General features: G+C 43.8%; 1 protein-coding gene across 4 annotated transcripts in view; it reads left to right on the plus strand.

Moving 5' to 3' along the window:
• SMG7 (SMG7 nonsense mediated mRNA decay factor) overlaps positions 1-14,026 on the plus strand; it is a 582,851-nt gene that overhangs the window by 439,413 nt on the left and 129,412 nt on the right. For all 4 annotated transcript variants that reach the window (XM_086955704.1, XM_086955713.1, XM_086955721.1 and 1 more), the window contains exon 16: positions 8,309-8,685. In XM_086955704.1, coding sequence (XP_086811830.1) covers positions 8,309-8,685 — 377 coding nt within the window. The remainder of the gene's footprint in view (positions 1-8,308; positions 8,686-14,026) is intronic.

Consider the following 14,026-nt stretch of genomic DNA (forward strand, 5'->3'; position numbering starts at 1 on the left):
CCCCACTCTCGAGGAAAAATTGGAGGATGAATATCAAAATTTTACTCAAATTGACTGTCGATAACATCAGACAAATAGGTCCTGGATATTGTGGCTAGGGGGCATGCCCTAGAATTCGAGCAATTTCCTCCAAATGTCCCACCGAAAGGACCACCTCCAGCTCACCTAAAGGAGCTGTTTGCCCAAATCAAATTGATAATACAAAAAGGAGCGATTGAGAGTGTACCTCAGAAAATGAGGGGAACGGGGTTTTACTCAAGATTTTTCCTAATCAAGAAGAAAAACGGAGAGTGGCGTCTGATCCTAGATCTTCGCGCTCTAATCAAGTATTTAAAGAAGCTAACATTCAGGATGTTATCGCTTCAGGAAATATTACATCTTTTGGCAGCGGGAGATTACATGGTCACCTTAGATCTCCAAGATGCATATTTCCATATCCCCATTCTTCCTCGCCACAGGAAATTTCTGCACTTCAGGGTGGCTGGCAGGGATTACCAATTCAAAGTCCTTCCTTTCGGACTGCGGTCAGCGCCAAGAGTATTTACGAAGGTTTTGGCTCCAGTGGTGGCGCACCTCCGGCTGAAGGGGATTCAAATTTTCCCATACTTAGACGACTGCCTTATAAAGGCCAGTTCTCGCGAGGTTGCACATTATCATCTACAACAGTGTCTACACCTGTTTCAGTCTCTGGGGCTTTCCTTCAATCTCAGCAAATCCCAATTGAAACCTTCTCAAAGACAGGCTTTCTTAGGAGCAACGTTGGACACCCAAAAGCTCCAAGCTTTTGTCTCGGAGGAGAGACAAATGAAGATAAAACACATGGCGCAGAATCTGCTTTCAAGAAGGTCAGTTTCAGTTTGACTGTACAAGTCTTTTCTGGGGATGATATCATCTTGCATCCCATTAATACCAAACTGCCACCTCAGGATGAGACCACTTCAGAAAGAACTGAGCTTGCAGTGGCTACAGGTCTCCGGCACTTTCGAAGATCTCATCCGGATCACACCGCTCATGTGGAATTCTCTCCTCTGGTGGACACAAAAGCAACATTTCCAGCAGGGGTGCGCATTCCTTCAAGATGCACCAAGCCTTACCATCACTACGGATGCATCTCTCGAGGGCTGGGGAGCGCATCTTCAGGGCCTCACAATCCGCGGCAAGTGGACTGCTCAACAAAAGCGGTGGCACATCAACCGTCTAGAACTGAGAGACATTTTTCTTGCACTCAAGGCGTTTCGTGCAATCATTCAGGATGCCAATGTGTTGGTGAGAACAGACAACACAACAGGCATGCACTACGTCAACAAGCAGGGAGGAACACTATCACTTCTCCTGTCCCAAGAAGCCCAAGACCTATGGGCATAGCCTTTAAAGCACAATATAAATCTTCAAGCAGTGCATGTTTCGGGAACAGAGAACGTCCTGGCAGACACACTCAGCAGAACGACGGTCTCCACTCACGAGTGGGAACTGCACCAGCAGACAGTGGAGCGCATCTTTCACCTGTGGGGTCGACCAGACCTAGACCTATTTGTGACAAAGACCAATAGCAAATGCCAATTCTTCGCAAGCTGGCATCCCCACAAGGACTCTCAGGGGAATGCGTTTTCAATAAATTGGTTTCTGACATATGCGTACGCTTTTCCACCAGTCCCCAAGGTCCTGCGGAAAATGAAGGAACCGTGCCAACTGAGTCTAATTGCTCCCAGATGGCCGCGCCAGTATTGGTTTACAGAGCTCCTTCTTCTGTCGGAGTGCGAAACGATTCAGTTGAATCCAATCCCGAACTTACTCAGCATTCAGTACGGACAGGTTTACCTTCTGGATCCAACATCATTGAGATTAGCGGCCTGGCGCCTGAGTACTGTGATTTCGCCCACCTAAACATCCCGGGAGACTGCAAAGAAGTTCTGGCCAAGGCAAGGGCGCCCGCTACCATAAAGACATACAGTCTTAACCTCATAGATGCTATTAAACATTCCTCCCCAGTGCTGCGCTGTCCATTGGAACTAGTGCTGAATGGACGTCCAATGGTCGTGCGCAGCACTGGGGAGGTAGTGCTGCCGTCGGCCAATGCACCAAGGCAGCACTTAAGGGGTTAAATGGAACCGTTTTTGCATATGGTGTCACTCATTCGGGGTTCACCCTTTTTCAGCAAAGCCGGAGGAGATTCTGCCTTTTTTCCTGCAATTAGCAAGATCAGGCCTGTCTCACGCAACCTTGAATGTTTTTCTAGCTGCGATCTCAAGGTATAGACCGGATGGGTGAGGGTCTAACCAATGTATGGTAGAGGTGCAGATAAACCCCAGCACTAAACTCAAAAGACTGACTAATAAAACTGATTCAATAAGCCACCTTTGCGGATGGTCTAGGACACCCATCAGTCACCACTCTGAACCGCCCTTAATCATTTGGGGTTCCTCTGAAAGACCCACACACACACAGGTGTCTTACTATCAGTAAGAAAAGGCAACCGAGATGGTAAATGCTCCTTTCTACTGGGATAGAAGGTGGTGTGGTCTTTCTACTCTCATAACGATGTTGAATGGTGCAGCTGGGGTGACCAAAAAAAAGTGCAGTGCAAATGAAAAGTAAAAAACTGTATTAAAATTGGATGAGGAAGTATTGAACTACTTTATTCAGATGATACTTGCTCTACCAATATTAAAAATAGTCAAGACCGGTTACAAAAATTACTGTCTAGATGTGGTACAAGGTCGACATGTTTCAGCAATTTTTGGCAGGTTAGCCTTTGCTTTCTTCAGGACCCACAACGACGACTATAGCTACTGCAAATCAAGGTTAACATATATAGTGTAACCAAACTGTGAAAAAATGAAAATGAAGACTGGCACAGACATCACCTGAGAAGTCTAGGTGTCGCGTCACGTCTTCTCTTACAATTCATGTGGTTCACTAGTAAGAGTCAGAAAATGAGAGTTAAGTGTGCAAGTCTCTCAAACACACAAACATATACAATAAGACACCAGGTCATTTCTTATTGAACCTAGGTGCCGCCTAGTCCAGGCTGGCAAAGGTCACTCTGTTTAGTAGTGTTCTATTAAAATCTCCTGGGATGCAATTTGATAGTCAGTCTTTTGAGTTTAGTGCTGGGGTTTATCTGCACCTCTACTATACATTGGTTAGACCCTCTGGTATTCTTGTGGTATTAATGTACTGCTAGGGAATGTATCCAGAGCACGGTCTTTAAATATTCCCTTGGGTCCCCACCTGATCGTTGCGGGACCAATTCTCTTTACTGTGCGAGGATTATACAACAATTCTTTAAAGGCCTAGTTAGAATGTTCCCTCCAGTACGCCGTCCACCTCCTGCGTGGCATCTAATTGTGGTCGTGGCACAACTCATGTGTCACCCATTCGAACCAATCCACAAGGCCGACCTGAAATATCTCTCTTGGAAGGTATCACTGCTGCTGGCTTTAACTTCCTCCAGGAGAGTCAGTGATATCCAGGCTTTCACTGTTCACCATCCTTTCCTGCAGTTTACAAGTGACTCTGTAATGCTCCGCACTAATCCGAAGTATATTCCTAAAATACCTTCGGATTTCCACCTAAACGAACCTATAATTCTAAAGTCATTCTTTCCTAACCCGCAAACACCGGCGGAAAGAGCGTTGCATACGCTGGACGTTAAAAGGTGTCATAAATTCTATCTGCAGAGAACATCCACTTTGCGCAGTTCTGACCAACTATTTCAGCAATTCGTAGGGGGCAGGCAGTTTCTAAACAGACTATTGCGAGATGGATATCTACTGCAATTACCTTTTGCCATGCACAAGCAGGACGACCGTTGAAAGCAGCTCCTAGAGCGCATTCTACAAGAGCAATGTCATCATCTACGGCCTTATTTGCTGGAGTCCCTCTTCAGCAGATCTGCAGGGCGGCTACTTGGGCCAGTCACCATACATTTACCAGACATTGTCTTGAGGCAACCAGCGAGACCGATACTTCTGTGGGTCGAGCAGTTCTACGGAATCTTTTCAACTAAGGTGAGCCTCTGTTTCCCACTTCCTTCTACTGCTGTCAGACTCTTCCTATGTTCTGTTTTACACATGCTTACATGATTGCACTCTGCTATGCTTAAAATGATGTGTATTTTCAGATTGCACTGTTATATGAATTATATGCTGATAAGCTTGACTATCAATGGCGTCTGCCTAGCACGGATATGTACTGCTAGCTACTCTGATTCAGGCATGTGAATCTATGAAAGACACCCCTAATACTGGAGAAGAACAATAGTTACTTGCCTGTAATCTGTGGTTCTCCAGTCTTGGTGTCTTTCATAGATTCACATGCAACCTGCCCACCTCCCCTCAGAGGCTTTTAGGCTATATTGGTTTACCTTCACTCCTTGTGAGAAAATCTGAGAGCCTGAGCCTCTGGGGAGAACCTTCTGGTGGGTGCTGGCGCCTGATTGGCTGTAGTTTGGACTATACAAAATGACTAGGATAGTCATAGGTGTGGAAGTTTTTTCTACTGTAGCTTTGGCTACTTTACTTCTTGGTTTGTTTTTATTGGTATTTACTATATATTTATGGCATATTATTGCTTTTTTATGTACCGTGGAACTCCCACTCCTACGACGGGGAATGATTCAGGCATGTGAATCTATGAAAGACACCAATACTGGAGAACCAAGAATTACAGGTAAGTAACTATTGTTCATATTGCTTTCTTGTTTGAAACCTATGGGACTGCCGGGCAACTTCAAATGTTTTATTTGGATACAACAAAACACCCCTACCATTCAGTCTGTTATTTGTTGCAGAGATTTCACTGTGAAACTTCTTAGATGATTATTATCCCCAGTTGCTTTTTAGTGCTGCTTGCAAACCCATAAAATAGCTAGGGCAGTCAAAACTTCGGACATGCTTTTATGTGAACTCTGGTCCCCTATCCCGTTTTCCCAGCATATATGCTTTTAGAACAGGTAGCTCTAACCATCATATATCAACAACAGGGGAACCGTTAATGGACGATATTTAACAGGGTCCAGTGTACGTGTCCGAGAGACTGGTAACAAAATAATGTACAAAGTTCCCCAGGGGAGGTGGAAAAGGCGGGGGGAGCAAGAGTGTGGAGAGTGGAGCGTGGAAGGAAAAGGAAAAAGAAGGGGAATTTCCAGCTGCTCTGTCCTGACCAGACGGTGGGGGTAGGTGTTAGCGGCGCTGACCGCACGTTATCCGGGTACCTGACCTATACGTGCAGGTCCCACTGGAGCAGACTGCGGGGCACCTTAGGGTCGCCTTCGTTCAGCAGGACCTAGTTGCCTGCCCTTGTACGACCTCATGGAATAAGGTTGTATGAACATCCCTTTTTAGATTTTCACTGTGTAGTACGTATCACGTAGGTCCTGACGAATTGCCATCTGGGCAAGAAACATGTTGACCTGATCAGGGGGTTGTAGGTATCTTGCTTTGTACTACCTAAAGCATATATCTCCCCTCCCACCATTTTAATCAAGGGCATCAGCCACGCCAAAAAAACTTATTGTGGACTGACCAACCTTTTTTTTAATTCACCACTTTCTCACGACTACACTTTTTTCAATCCCTCTCACCCGCATGCACCATATGGCCAGAACAAAAGATCTCCAATAAAGAGCCCCTTTACGGGTGCCCGTCAGACATTGCAGCGCCAGTCTGACGAGGAGCAGAACACATATGATGAAGCATGACATCTAGCTTGCTAGGTGTGTGGGGGTTTTAGTTCCAACAAGGGAAATTCCCCTTCTTTTTCCTTTTCCTTCCCTTCTCCTTCCACGCTCCACTTTCCACACTCTTGCCTCCCCGCCCCCCCCCCCTTTCCACCTCCCCTGGGGAACTTTGTACATTGTTTTTTTACCAGCTCTAACCATCATAACACACTATTGTTGCTACTATTCTAATTTTATTTTTCCAGTAACCACCTGTGTTTGGAGTACGGGGGCACTCATTAATTGCTTTGTGTTGTCTTGTAGATATTCCTGTTTAGAAGTTCCTTTCATCTCTCAGCTTTGGCTTGATTAACACACAATCCTACTTGTTGACAGTTGGCATAAATTAGTAAGATGGGTGAGACATAAGGCAAATTTAGGTAGTGTAGTACACTTGGGCATTTTTCATGCAATCTTTGTCTACGATTTGTAAAGTCGACGGCAGGGTGTGCCTGTGCATAGTCTGTATGAATAGATAGTGTTTTTTACCGTGCATGATATGTTGCATCACCTGATACCTTCACTCCCAAAATCACATACTTCAATAGTAGTTGGAACATTTGTTTTCATATTTATTTGGCTACTACATAATTCTAAGAAGGTCAAGAAAAGCAAGTGAGGAGGTGAAAGAGAAAGGGGAGTTAGAGGTGCTCTGAAAAAATAATTAAGTTCTGATGTTCAAGGTTGATGCATGGAGCAACACTAATAAGTCAACAGCAATATTCTGAACATCAGCGAGTCCAGTTTGAGTTTAAGATGAAAGTTTCAGAGAGCTGCTGAAAGTGCTAGGATCTACCCACCAGTGAATCTACTTCTGACAGCTGGACAATTTTAGGAGACCGATGTTTCTCATTTGATCTGCTGTTAGAGCTGGATTGGTCCAGTAGGCTCACAGATTACCTAGCCATAGAAAGCTTGGTGGGGTCAGGCGCACGATCTTGAAGCAGGGGTTTGGTTAGCAGCCACATTGTTTCTATGGCCTGTGTGATGTCATGAGATGTTACAAAAATAATGAGGTGGTTAGCCCAGTTTTAGGCCTGATGTTACAAAAATAATGAGGTGGGTAGCCCAGTTTTAGGCCTGCTGCTTGTTTTCAGAGTTTAGGCAGAGAACCCTGCATAGTTATTTATATCACAAATTCAGCCGAACATAGCTACTACGATTACCCGTGTGAACCTTTGGGTTGGGGGGCCCCAGATGACAAAAGACCGACTGTGTGGCTGCAGTTACTCATTACATGTAGGATAGATATGCATAAAAGGTTAACTGCCATGTTCCGGAATTGTCTCTTTGGGGTCTGAGGTATGCCCCTGGGGTTAACTATGTGAAAAGAAAGGCACCTTAATGCACTTACATGCTTTCCATCTAAGAAGAGATCAGGCTAAGTTGATTTGCTAATTGAATATGATGAAGGCTTGGTGAAGCTGTTTAATGGAGCTAATTGAGGTGCATAATGTATTATTATTCTTTTGCTCATTATCGCCACGATTTTCCCTTTTTGCACTTCTGTTTAGCGGTTCATCACTGTTTATGGTCTGTCGCACTATATGTCCTAGTCACCCATGTTATGTAGCTAGGGATATGTAAAAGAGACTGGGGCACATTCTGTTCCATGTTTGCTCCCTGATGGGCCATGTCATGGATTCGACATGGTGGCCAGCATAAGCATATGACCTCTGGATGCATTTACAGGCCATTCAAATATTACAGGTGGCAGTAATGGAAGGATGTCCATCTGGACAAAACCATCAATCGCAAAGGTTTCCCCAAAGGAAGAGCCACGGCAGAAGGTAGGTACAAATAAGTTTACTTTGGGAAGTTGCAGCAAAGGCGAGCGAACAAACACCAGCATTGATTGTCTGCCTGACGCGTTTCATGCTATCGCAAGCATTTCTTCAGAGGCACAATATTCATTACCAGGGTGTGATTGGCAGTTGATTTTTATTGGCTCCACCTGCCCCAGTGGGCATAGGCTTCCGCTGAGCATGATAGTACTCGTAGTCTTATGTCTCTCAAGTGAGTTGCCACACGTGATAAAAAATTATAAAACTGTTTCTCCACAGTGGGTTTGGGATAAGTTCAGCTTCACGATTTGTTGCTCCGTATTAAATCCCAAAAACCAACCTTTCCTGCCAAAGGCACCGTAGTCATGTGACTGCAGCTCCAACTGCATGCACTGCAGCCGGGCTCCTCCACGGCCGGAACCATCCGTAAAACATCAATCGCAAAGGTTTCCCCAAAGGAAGAGCCACGACAGCAGGTAGGTACAAATAAGTTTACTTTGGGAAGTTGCAGCAAAGGCGAGCGAACAAACACCAGCATTGATTGTCTGCCTGACGCGTTTCATGCTATCGCAAGCATTTCTTCAGAGGCACAATCTCTAGTTTGTGTGATAACTTTTCAGAAAGTCTCACTTCACCAACATTCCATTTTTTCCTGAGGCTGTGTGACCTCCCACCATGGTAGATTTCGCCTTCTAGAATTAGCCTGCCATCCATTTTACAAGGGGTCACTTTTCCATTGGTTGTCTTTTTTTCCTTGTTAAATTGACACAGTAAAACAACTAATTGTTACATTTTTCTCTATCAGGTTTTCCACCCCCTGCATATGTCATTCCTCCACCTGTCGCATTCTCCATGAATTCCAGCTACAACTTCCCTGCAGGCGTCTCCGTCCCTGGTTCCTACATGCAGCCTTCACCTCACTCTCCGGTTGGGAGCCAAGGGCAAGGTGGGAAACCATCCCACATTCCCTACAGCCAGCAGAGGCCCTCTGGGCCTGGGGTGATGAATCAAGGACCCCAACCTTCACAGCAGCCCCCTTCAGTCTCACCAGCTCAGCAAACTGCACAGGTTTCAAACCAGCTGAAGCTCCAAGCTTTGGCGCAGCAACAACAGCAGCAGTCTCCCACCAAACAGGGGCAGTCTCTGGGGAAGAGCCCACCACACCACACCACTCTTCAGCAGGTATGTTGACTCAGCTTGAACTTAAATGTCTTCTATTAAAATCTTAACAGTTTCTTTCATGACAATCCCTTCTTCTGCTTTTATGGTCAGATAGACAAGTAGCATGGTGAAAATAGCCTCTACACCCATTTCTCTAACCATCAGAAACAGGCCATCTGTATATGCCAAAGCTGCCCTTCAAGAAGGCCTAGTGCTATACCACATAACTTTTTTATCTAGATCCAATTTTATTGTTTGTCAAATTGCACACAATTGTCAATACAGTGAGTGTACTTATCGAATTGTAGATAAATTATTTTGGTGAACATGAAAGAAAAATGTTAATGGCAAGAATACACATCAGAATTATGTAAACATGCAAAAAAATTAACAAGGAACATCAATAACTTTGGATGACAAACTTTAATTTGACGCTTTAACAAGGGTCTACTTATAATGGGTTAGTTTCCAATGGGTGCATTGTCTGTTGTGTCTTTTCCTGGGAGTTGAATGCTCTAATTTATAGGTAAATTAAGCTGTGGGTGAATTAAGCAGCATAAGCATAAACTTCATCAACCTTTTCTGGTTAATTACAATGACAACCTTTTTCAGCGTAATCAGTGAGCGAACTGATTGCAATCTGCATAATGCAAATGCAATACTTTCTTTTTTAACTTTTATTGAAACCATTCTCTTCATTCAGTGTATACAGGCACATACATGGCAAGGAAGAACTGATAGTAGTAAAAGCAGAACATGGATAATAGTGGTGCTTTGACGGCCCATTATACTTTATACGTATTGCTTAAGCCTTCCATACAGCATTGCGTGCCGTCTTTCACTTAGACCCTCCCCACCCCCTATAGGCTTGCCAGCCTCCCCACAACTTCTCCCACTTCTTAAATGCAATACTTAAAAATATTCAAGGACCTTAGTTGCTGTTAATAAATGATTCTCTTGTTGAGCTATAATAATTCCCTAAATATACAAGAGCGTTTTATTTTGCCAATTTGAACTGTACACCTGGACTATTGAAGGAGTGGGACAGTATCCAGATCTTGTATGCTTGCCATTTCCCATCTGTCTGCAGTGCAGTGATGTAGATGGGTTTGTCTTTTCCTGTAATGGAAGTCTGGTGTACCATTGCCAAAATGTGGTTTGCTTCAAATTGGTTAGGCATATTACAGCATTCAGGCTCTTTGAGAATAGCAAGGACACAGTCAAGGCGTACTCATGGAGGTGGGTGGTTAGAAAGCTAGATTCAGGGTGAAACAATAAATTAAACTTATTTACATCAATGTCCAATTAGTACTTCACTTTAGAAAATGAAAAACTATTTTATTTAACAGGCAAGTGACTAGTACATTTATAGAGAAGATGCATACATAGAATGAGGTGGTGCAAGCCAAACATTATTATTGCCTCTTATAGCTATTTGTGAGACTTGTTGATATTGGCTCAGAGACGGGTATCCTGAGGTGCTTGGTTAAGACTGAGTCTGTGTATGGTCTCTGCTTCTCATTGTCCGTTAACCTTTTACAAAACGATTTGAGAGATGGATATGAAATAGATGTGGGATTTGCAGATCCAAAATTAGTCTTTGTTACCACTATAATAGCGAAGAGGTTGTTTAAATTGAGTTATTTCTAATAGAAATAATAAAGACCTTAAAATAAAAATAAAAAACTCACTTCCCAAAACAGCTAGGATCCTATGCAATAGAGTTTCTGGTGGTGATGTCCTGATGACCTGTAGTCCAGTCACTAGCGCCTGGTTAGAAACACAGCCAATGATTACTTGGAGCTCATGGTCCACTCATTGACCTGTGCTTTGCAAAGAGATTGTTGGTGATCAAAGCAACCTCCTGTTGGAATCTCAGCGAATCTACCATTCATGTTAAAAATTTGTGGTGTGTAAAGCCACTGGTGTTATGGCACCATTCCCAAGCTAGTGGCTTGCAATTTAATTTGATTCTGTGTCAAGCAACCCCGGTAGCTAAAACGATGAGTCAAACAGTTCTGACTCAATTTCCTCAGGCGTTGTGACATTATAGGAAACCTACAAGCATGGATCGTGAACCAGGCTCACCTTTCTGTCGATGACCAGTGATTCAGCCACTCCATACTCTGATGCTCACCTTGCTTTTTCCTGGACAGCTGGACTGTGGTAGTCTGTCAAGCTGTCCTGGTATGTCTTCTCGTCTACTAGACATTTTGGAGGGCTTACCACAATTTTGGTAACGTCTGCAGCAGTTGCAATCCAGCTCATCAGCAGACAAGCAGGTAAGTAGTCTTTCTCTGCGCAGGCCATAACTGCAAGACCACTCAAGGCTTTTCAGGTTTTTGCTCTGTCTGGATGCAGGACAGTAATGCTGCAGACCGTTTAACTGTTGTATGTTCCCATATAATGGTGGGAAGGCGTCATTGATACCAATAGGAACCTGCTTGAGGGTCCGGTACTTATACCACCAGATGGTCAGGGTGGGATGTCACATTGAACCAAAAGATCTACAACATTAAACAGTTTGTTGGCTTCTCCATTTCTGGAGGTTAGTTCTGCCCCTTACGCTGTCCAGATTTTACATCACTGTGATCCCGGAGATACCATGCAGACCATTTAATTTGCCTCGTACTGAAACACTTTTTTGCCCCTGTTGCCCTGGGCATTGAGCATAACTTTGGAAATGGAGGGTAGGTGAGCTTTACTGATGACAGCGAAAACCTACACCAACCAAAGAGAATAGACTGGGCTCCAATACCATATACACAGATTTTCAAGCAGGGGGAACAATGAGAGTTTGTGTGGAAACTGGGGTGTCAACAACGATGGTCCTCACTAGCTCGACACAAAGACTACCATGATATGAAGGGTAAAAGCATGGTTTCCAAATATACCCCACCATTCACCTGCCAATTTGTGCGAAGCGCCCAACGCACATCAAACGAACACGTAACTTTAAGCACACATTCACAGCAATATATGCATATTACAAATACTTCAAACATGCCCCAGACCTGGGAAGGAAGATTAGTCTGTTATGAGGACTGGATAGTCAAATACTTTAGCGAACACATAGACAGTCTTCCTACAGGGGTGCGTCTGGACTATAATAATGCTGCCTGCCCCTTGGCCATAATCATGCTGCCTCCATTCCCAGTCACTGCACACACTTGTTTGAGAGGGTAGTTGTTACTCTTGCTTAGAAATGGTGAGCACTTCATGAGTGAAGGATTCTGTCTGTGCTACACTTTTGTCAGCTAAGTGATTGTGTTCATCTTTATCTACAAATGTTTCCTACCCTGAAGGTATTCTTCTGAATATGGGATTGTCTCTGTTGTGACTCAAGCTTTTTGTTTTGTGAGATTCTTCCAAGAAAAGCCACTTGAGGCCTTGTAGTTCATGTAGGAAGCTCAAGCTCTGTGCACAGGACCTTTGTAAGGCCTGCATCTATTGCTTCTCAGGAGTCCAAAGGCTGCTATGTTTGCAGGAAGTTGTCTTCAAAAGCTTTAAAAGACGGAGTATGTCGTATTTTACTCTGATTTCAGAGATGCTTCTTGCTCAGTAGACTAGTGCAGTTAAAGTGCTTGTCAAATGCCTAAAAAGCTCTTGGAGCATTCTAAGCACAAGGTATCAACCAGGGCTTCTACTTCAGAAGATATTCTCTCAGCTTCCAATTTGACGCCTCAAAAATGAAGAGGAAAGTGTAGAAGAAAACTGATAACTTTCCAGTCCATCTACTAATGTCCTATGTGTCACCTTGATATTTCAGCCAGAATAGACTTCCCTAACCGTTGACACCTAAGGCACCGAATGCAGTCTGATGCCAACCACTGTCTACAGACTGGCACAAACCAGTTTTGTCCCCATTATCTACACCCAAGTTCCCCTTGATGAGCTAGTTAATAGCCACCTTCTACGCGCTACCGTCATTGAAACCATCAGCATTGTCACTGATTGTTTTGCTGTTGATAAAAACAGTTGAATACATTGCTTACAAGGACCTCTAAGGTGACCTTGATCTCTGAGAAGGGAGTTCTCTAGTCCTGGTCATACCTCCGCAAACTAGGTATTGCTGGAACCATCACCCAAGCTTTAATATGACGACGAATCAAGGACCTAGTAGACCAGCATGCATCCGACCTTAGCGGCAAGCAAAATGTCTGCTTTCTAATGAGGAGGAAAGCATAACATGAGGCAGACAACAAGAACCATTGTGACCGAGATGAAGATTGTCCTTTGCTAGCCATACCAGGGTCACCATAAGGAAAGATTCAAAATGTTCACACCAGAATATGTCTGGTCTACTCTCGACCCTGGATACTGGATGATGGCACAGAGGAAAACATTTTAAGGGTAGGACGTAAGGGCACGTCAATACACAACTCCCCTTATCCCAATAAGCAGTGACTTGCCTACGCTTTCCTCTGATCATCGAACACCTATCGGTGGAAGACTTCAACAATTTCTCCCCATTTGGCAGTCAATAACATCAGAATAATGGCTGCTAGAAATTATCCGATATGGTTATTGCCTGGAGCTCACCAGCAGTCCTCCCAACATTCCACCTTGCACTGACAAGCTCTCATCACAGCACCTACTGCTTCTTAAACAAGCAGTTCAAGCTCATTTAACAAAAGAAGCTATAGAACTGGTGTGAGAAAGTGGCTCTATATATATACTGGACCAGAATAAGTTAGTGTGTATATAGTCAACAAACCCCAGAGGTATAACAGAGGTTAAAGCCAGGTATGACCTTAATCTCTAAAGTGGTAGCTTGGTCGAGCAGTAAGGCAGTACCAGAGAACAGTGTAAAGCATTTGTTGTACATACTCAGTCAACAAAAGGTTTCACACACTCAGACTGAACTCCAGGCCAATTGTTTTTGTATGAAAAGATAGTTTTATTTCTAGAACCAACCGGTATCAAAACATACACTGTTCTCAATATGAGAGGTCTCAGATGAGTACTTTGCAGAAAGGCAATACACTTTGTAAAGACAATAGGTACAGGGGTTGCAGTAGGCAACACAATTCTACACACAATTTAGCATTGGGCTCAATGGATTTCCTTATATAAACACAGTTGATTACTTTGGTAATTCCAGGACTGGCTCCTAGGTTCAGTCCTGGAGTCTAAGCTGAAAACAGTTTAGCAAAAACGTTTTAGGTATTGTAGTGATTTTTCAAGAATAAAAAGCAATTTTAAAAGTTCACACTTGGAAGCAATGTTATCCAATTGGAGAAAACTCCGGTTGCAGGTAAAGTACGATCTCGTAACTTTTGTAATCCAGTACTGGTCTCCTGGGGCCAGCACTAGGGTCTCAACTCAAAACAGGTAAGTATTTACGTTTCAGTATTTCTTA

Source organism: Lissotriton vulgaris, chromosome 1_1 (assembly GCF_964263255.1).
Source record: "Lissotriton vulgaris chromosome 1_1, aLisVul1.2, whole genome shotgun sequence".
Classification (NCBI taxonomy): domain Eukaryota; kingdom Metazoa; phylum Chordata; class Amphibia; order Caudata; family Salamandridae; genus Lissotriton; species Lissotriton vulgaris.